At 45.2% G+C, this 7,500-nt stretch overlaps 2 protein-coding genes across 2 annotated transcripts in view; both read left to right on the forward strand.

Moving 5' to 3' along the window:
* Nucleotides 1-3,155: 3,155 nt before the first annotated feature.
* Nucleotides 3,156-5,198, forward strand: CCR75_000123 (uncharacterized protein; the record flags this gene model as incomplete). The annotated part of the gene is made up of 1 exon (XM_067958231.1): nt 3,156-5,198. One exon carries the CDS (start codon nt 3,156-3,158, stop codon nt 5,196-5,198), a length of 2,043 nt encoding a protein of 680 aa, XP_067822110.1.
* Nucleotides 5,199-5,292: 94 nt separating this feature from the next.
* CCR75_000122 (uncharacterized protein) overlaps nt 5,293-7,500 on the forward strand; it is a gene marked incomplete at both ends in the record, with an annotated part of 3,939 nt that continues 1,731 nt past the window's right edge. Inside the window, 2 exons of the mRNA XM_067958230.1 lie at nt 5,293-6,574; nt 7,418-7,500. The exon at nt 7,418-7,500 is cut by the window's right edge and continues 1,731 nt beyond it. Coding sequence (XP_067821514.1) covers nt 5,293-6,574; nt 7,418-7,500 — 1,365 coding nt within the window. The remainder of the gene's footprint in view (nt 6,575-7,417) is intronic.

Genomic DNA, 7,500 nt, shown 5'->3' on the forward strand with positions numbered 1-7,500 from the left:
TCCCTTGTTAATATCGCCTGTGTAACTTCCGATATTAATATTGCCTTCTTAATTTACCATCGTAAATTCCCTTTTTGACTCCCAAGTTATATAATCAAACATTCTAATACTTATACTATAAATAACACTCCGATATTAATATTTCCATAACTTCTCATGCTACTATCGCCTCCGTAACTTCCGATACTAATATTTTCCCATAGTAAAAGCACTTCTTAACTTACCAAGTTATGTAATCTTGAACATACTAAAAAAAATCCTGTTGAATTTCTCATACTAATATCTACACCTTAAATTTCGATACTACTATTGCCTGCTTAATCCCCGATAGTAAATTCCGTTTTTAATTTCCCATACTAAATACTTCCCATACGAACATTGCCTAATTAATTTCCTATACTGAAGTCGTCGAATTTGGCTAAGACTGTATAGACGTTCTACTTTGAGCTCATCGAGCTCTAATGCTATACACTCAGCTAACACACTATATAATAACTATATAACAACATGCACTTTATATCTACACTATGCTTATAATTCCGTAATTGACATCGCCTGTTTAAATTCCTATACTAATTTTTCTACTTATAATTCATACTAAGTCGTCAACTTTGGCTCCGGTTACAACAGCCATTAACTTCTTTACCTCAGTCATACTCTTCACCTAGCTTACGTACACTATAACTTCATGTTATTATGCGGTACTACGCTTGTGGGTCATGCGCATAGACACTAATCACGCCTGTTTTAATTCCTACACTAATATCCTCTGCTTAAATTCCTATACTAATGTCGCCTGTTTACACTCCTATACTAATGTCGTCTGTATAAATCCTGTACTAATATCGCATCTTTAATTTCATACTAATACCAACTGTTTAAATTTCTATACGAATGTCGCCTATTGAAATTCCTATACTAAAGTGGTCGAATTTGGCTCGGTTTCTTATAGCAATGGCACTTAGATCTTTCAATTCTCTATCATGCCCTTTCACCCAGCTCACTCCTATACAATAACACGTACATATAAATATCCTATGCATAAATCCCATACTAAAATTGGTTAAATTTGGCTCGACTTTTAATAGCAATGGCACTTAGAATTTTTATATTCTGCCACGCTTCTTTGCCTAGCTCCCATGCAATACATTAACATGTACATGTATTATTCTATCTTATGCTTATGAATTTCATTTATAATACTAATGTCTCTATTTGATTTCCTATACTAAAGTTGTCTAATTTGGCTCGACTTTTAATAGCAATGGCACTTAGAATTTTTATATTCTGCCACGCTTCTTTGCCTAGCTCATGTACTATACAATAACATGTACGTGTATTTCTTCTAATTTCTTCTTGCGTTTTATTGATACTAATGTATTTTCCTACATTGCTATACTACACTTGCCTAATTAAAATCCTATACTAAAAGCTGCCGAATCTTGCTGTTATAAACAGCAAGACATACAACTTGCTATGTTTTTGCAATGATATTCATGCTTCAAATCTCGAGCGAAAGTGAAAAACTTTACAACCAAGCCTTGTCTCATTAGGCGTGTTATCATAGTTTACAGTTTTTTATAACACTTTAGTTTGGTTTGATTTGATTATTTTATTTATTTATTTATTTATTTATTTATTTTTGTTTAAGTGTTACCAGTTGTTTATAATCAACTGTTTATTTTATCATTGCGCGGTTGCAATGGGGGAGAAATGTTCATTTCTGAACAAATCAATAGAACAAGGGCTAAATCTCAGCAGATCGTAGTACAAGACTACTCTCATGCTTACAACACCCCGTTCTGTAGTTAAGTCGTCTACAAAGGATTTATCTTTCCCAATATTTGAAATTACAATTCAGCATACTCTTCGCCACCAGCATTTGACAAGCGGCAAAGTGCGTTGCAATTTTATGATGTTGGGAGCATAAAGCTCACCTATCGCTATTCGCGTTACATCAGGAAAGGTGATTATCGTCTATTCCAGCATGGATTCTGACTTAGAGGCGTTCAGCCATAATCCTACAGATGGTAGCTTGGCGGCACTAGCTTTTCAGCTAACCGCAGTTACCAATTATCTGAACCAACGGTTCCTCTCGTACTGGGTTGGATTACTGTTTAGACAACGAACTCATCAGTAGGGTAAAACTAACCTGTCTCACGACGGTCTAAACCCAGCTCACGTTCCCTATTAGTGGGTGAACAATCCAACAATTGGCGAGTTCTACTTCGCAATGATAGGAAGAGCCGACATCGAAGAATCAAAAAGCAACGTCGCTATGGACGCTTGGCTGCCACAAGCCAGTTATCCCTGTGGTAACTTTTCTGACACCTCTAGCTTAAAATTCGAAAGTACTAAAGGATCGATAGGCCACGCTTTCACGGTTTGTATTCATACTGAAAATCAAAATCAAGTGAGCTTTTACCCTTTTGTTCTACATGAGATTTCTGTTCTCATTGAGCTCACCTTAGGACACCTGTGTTATCATTTAACAGATGTGCCGCCCCAGCCAAACTCCCCCCACTTCCCAATCCGCCTCTTACTGCGCAAGTGCACAGAAAAAGGCCAACCCAGCTTCGACCGCGATCCAGCCCAGCTCGACCGTCGTCACTCGCTTCCTCGTCCCCGCTTTCGTCTTCGTGCTTCCGTTCGACTCCGTCGCCGCGGTTGCCCCTGCTCAAGCTTCGACTTCACACGCCGCCGACAGCTCTTCGTCCGAAGTGCTCTCGTTGCTGCCCCATCGTCTCGCCACAAGCCTATCCTCGCGGAAGGCTTGTCGTGTCCCGCCGGTTTTCTTACCCTCGTCAGTGACTTCGGTCTGTACCAGCGCATACATAAGCCGAGTGTCCCACAGCTGCTGTGCAGTTCGTGCGTTAAGTCACTAGGGCGGTTGGTACTCTCTTCGAGAAACCCTCCGTTCTCCCCCTTTCTAGGCGGGTGCTTGTTGGCCTGTACAGACCTCTACGAAGTTTGTGTTGGTGTTAGTCGGACTTGTCCTTCTAGTCAGCAAAGGCAACCTCATACTGTGGTGCTATCTCCTCACTGGTCGTGTTGATCTCACGTTTGCCTTTGGCCCGTTGAGGAGAAGTTGTGGGTAGTTCTTACTCCCACCACAGTCGATCTGCCTAGCTGCACCTTCCTACTGTCTAGCCGTGATGGATTCCACGCTTACACCGAGACAAGGCTCCGCCCCTCGTGCGAATGGAGCCCGAGCTCATGGCCGCCCGAAGCCTGCGCGCTTAGACACGCGTCCCCCGCCGTCTGTTCGTACGGTACCGGACGATTCCAAGTTTAAAGCCAGTTTTCAGCGCATCCTTGACCCAGCTGCTACCACGGACGACCAAAGGTATGCCGCCTTGAGTGCTCTACCAACCACGGTAGATCCAGCGCAATGCACCCAGATGTGGATTCCGGCTCCACAACTGGCAGCCGCGCATAATTTGTCCGACGTGTTGAGATCGTTGGACTCTACCGACCAGCCGCAACTCTGGAAAGATGAGCGAGTCCATCTTCGCAGCTTTTATGTGAGCCCTAACCGAGGTATCTCATTTGAATGTACCTCGGATACGGCACTCAGCCGATTGGGAGGATTACAGCTGACGATTTGCGGAATAACTGTAACTATCCGTAAATATTCCAGTTACGACAAGCTTTACTATGTGGATCTTCGTCGTCTCCCTGCTGGGGTTACGGATCCTGAGATCTATGATTGGTTTACGAACTTAGGCGCTCAGCCTATCCTGATTTCGGCTACCTACGCATGTGGGTCATTGACCTCAAGGGATCGAACCGTTTATTTCAATTCAGTTCGGTGCCCGGATGCGCTTTTCCTGGACAAAAACGAGCCACTTCGCGAAATTTTTCTCGTACCAGATGATAAACCCTGCTTCGTTCATCACCGTGAACGGAAGTACAACAGGGTAAAGCCGCCTTCCCTTCGTTCGCTGCAACGACTTAACTCTCCGGTATCCGACGAAAGTATGGAGTCTTCTAATGGTGCTGCGGGCGATCAAGGAACGTCCACGACACGCGGTGCTAAACGTAACTCCAAGCCACGTGTCACGATCGACCTGAGCTCACCGCCCGTCGATACTTTGCTGCCTTCAACACCGTCGTCACGCGCATCAACGCTTACAGATGCTCCAAGTGGCGCCTCAGTAACCACACCGAAAGTTACTTTTAATAAACGCATGATTGTGGACGCTCTTCCTGAACATGCGACGGAATGGCAACGTGTTCAGCACTCGCAATATGGTATCATTAATCGAGGGGGCGCAAAATTTATCGAACCACAAGGCCTGGTTCCGTGCGAGCTCTATGACGAGCTTTCCGATCCCCACGCCTTGGTTTACTCTTTTCCAGTTACCCCAAACTGTTACGACGTTTTGCGAGAGGAAGGTTATGATTCGTCATTACCTCCTAATGTGGACCTAGATGCAGGGGAGCAAGAAGATGATGAAGATGGCATGACAAACCCCGTGTCTGGATTTACCGCCTCGTCACCGCTTTTAACCCATGAGACGGAGGTTACAGCGTTGAAAACTGTGCGGACCCTATCGTTGAGGGTAGAACAAATTTCGATTGTGGAGCTTCAACGTGCTATCGATGAATTTCTTGAACAAGATGTTTTAAAGTACACGTCTCATGAGGATGTTCTTGCAGCCATCCAAGCCCAACCTGCGTATTTTCGTCGTGTATTTCACCTCCCGTTGGCAACTCAAAACAAGCTAGTGATGGCTCAAGCTGTCTACAGGACTATCTGCGCCGAGCCGCTACACGAAGATGAACTGACGGATTTTCACGTTCGACTAAGATCTCGGTACAACAACGATTCAATCGATGCTGCTGAATATTTTACAGCTATGTTTCCAAGTGACGAACTCCAACAAGCTGCTCTACATAGTGCAATCAGCGACTTGTTTCTTATGGTTTTCGCACCAGGAATTTATGTCGATCCAATTAAGGTTCAAGCACTTCTTGGGCCGCTTCTTCCTCCTAAGCGGATTCGGTATACCCCGTTTTTACTCTGGAGCGACTTAATTTTACTCTGTATGGCACGGACGGATGCGATACTGATTTATCTCAAGGATGTTCGAACACCAAAACACGTCGTGACTGCGCTTACTCATTTAGCGACGACACCGATGCCTGCTAACATTGCAGCCAGACCCTCTCGATTGGTAAACCCTTACCTCTAGAGAGAGCTGGTCTTTGACTGGCGTCTCGCTGAACGTGAATGGGCTGAACTCAGCTAAACTAGACACGTATCAGCGGCTTCTCTCTGATTATCAAATGGTTGCAATTCAAGAGACGAAGTTTAATAAGAAAGACTCACTACAAACAAGCGATCACTTTATCCACGTTGCTGACTCTGGCGCGCGATGCTTTTGGTCAGATACTACTTCACCCGTTTTTAACGAACGTCACGGGGTTGGACTCATATTGTCGTCGGCATCCCCATTTGGGGAAGTTGAGGATCTTACAGCTCTTGTCTACAAGGATCAGCTACGCAATCGATACCTATTACTCAAGACTTCACTAGGCACCTCTACGGTGTTTCTACATGTAATCTATGCACCGGACGAGCCACCACGAAGAGGCGATTTCTTTCGAGCTCTCCCTGTCGGCTTCAATTGGAACGGCGCAGAGGGCGAGAACGACTCTAAACACATTGTGCTGGGAGACTTTAATGTTACTATGGACAATTTTCTTGATCAAGCCTCCCCTTCACAACTCCACCCCGGGGCAGGTCGAGAAGAAATGTGTGATTGGCTGGATGCCCTCGGTTTATTAGATGCGTGGAGATTCGTAAATCCAGACACGCGCGACTATACTAGTCCTACCAGAAAGAATCGTCTGGACTACTGTTTCCTCACAGCAAACCTTCTCGAAGTACATCTTGCTTCGATCAATCATGTTCGCGATCAGAAGTGGCATAATGAAGACCATATTCCTGTGGCTTTCCGGTTGCAAGCAAAAATTTTACCTAATTTAAAGAGAGCGCCATGGAGATGCCCTCCGTGGTTACTACGTGATTTTGAAGTGGTTCAATATCTTCGAGAATCGGTCGAGCATCTTGCGTCCCGACTCCGGCTATTTCAAGGCTCTAACCCTGGTTGTCTTCTGGATGAGCACAAACGTGCCGATTGCATCTACCTGCGTCGCCGTTGGCTTGAACTGCGATGCGCCGACTCTCGCGACATGGCATTACGAGTGCTCGCGGTCAATGATGCGTTGGACCTGTACAACACTACTCTTACCGACTGCGACAAGTCTGCATTGGAACAGGCTCAAGCAGATCTGAAAGCCTTTCGTGCCACAATTCACGACCGCAACACTGCAAGCAAGTTTGCAGCAGACCTCCATTTAAGTGAACGCTCGTCCCGGCACTTTTTTCGTGCTCCGCAACAAGACTGCCTTAGGTCTCCTATTACCGAGTTCCAGGATGATGATGGCTCGGTTACAGAAGACCCAATAAAAATCGGGGATGGCCACCGCAAATTTTGGGGTGGACTATTTCAATCTACTTCACCTGATCTTCAACATCTGCGGAACGCGTCTTACCAACCGATCCGTCTGGCGGAGAAGCTTCGTGCTACGGTGACCAAGTTAAGCGCAGCCCAACAGTCAATGTTAGACGCTCCTATTACAGCGAACGATCTTTACTGGGCAATCATGAAGTCGGCTAATGGTAAGGCCCCAGGACCTGATGGACTCCCAATCGAATACTACAAGCTCGCCCCACATTTATGGGCGCAAATTTATGAAGTTATACACGATAACCAGCTTTCAAAAGGCAAAATGACAAAGTTTCAGAGGAGGGCGCACCTTTCGTTGTTATACAAGACTGGTGACCGATCCAAGCCCGGCAATTACCGTCCTTTGACTCTACTCAATCACGACGCAAAACTGGGCCCAAAGATTCTCGCTTATCGTCTTGGGAAGGTTCTTCCTACGCTTATTCACGAAGATCAAAGTGGGTTTGTGCCAAACAGGTCCATACGACACTCTCTTATCAGATTTCAGGATCTTCAGGAATTATGCCGGACTAAATATCCAAATGCATGCGCTGTCCTCATTGACTTTGCTAAGGCCTTCGACAGCGTGTTATGGCCGGCGCTAGACATGGTACTTCAACATTTTGGGTTTGGTGTGACCTTTCGAACTTGGATCAAGACTTTCTATCACCAAACCTCTGTCAGCTTACTACTTAACAATTCCCCTGGTGTTCCGTTCCTTCTTGGATCAGGAGTGCGGCAAGGTGACCCGCTATCGCCAGGACTTTTCGTGGTATTCATGGAGCCTCTAATGAATTATTTGCGTGTGAAATTCTCGGATAAAGGGCTAGTACTTGACGGTTTATCTAAACCACACTTACTTATGGCTTTTGCCGATGATTGTACCGGTCTATTATCAGACGTTGATTATGCTCAAGACTTCTTAACACTGGTTCAGGATTATGCAGCAGCATCAGGCTTACGATTGAATGTTCACAAGACG

Source organism: Bremia lactucae (assembly GCF_004359215.1).
Source record: "Bremia lactucae strain SF5 chromosome Unknown BlacSF5_NotPlaced_18_SHOA01000004.1_1233567bp, whole genome shotgun sequence".
Classification (NCBI taxonomy): Eukaryota; Oomycota; class Peronosporomycetes; order Peronosporales; family Peronosporaceae; genus Bremia; species Bremia lactucae.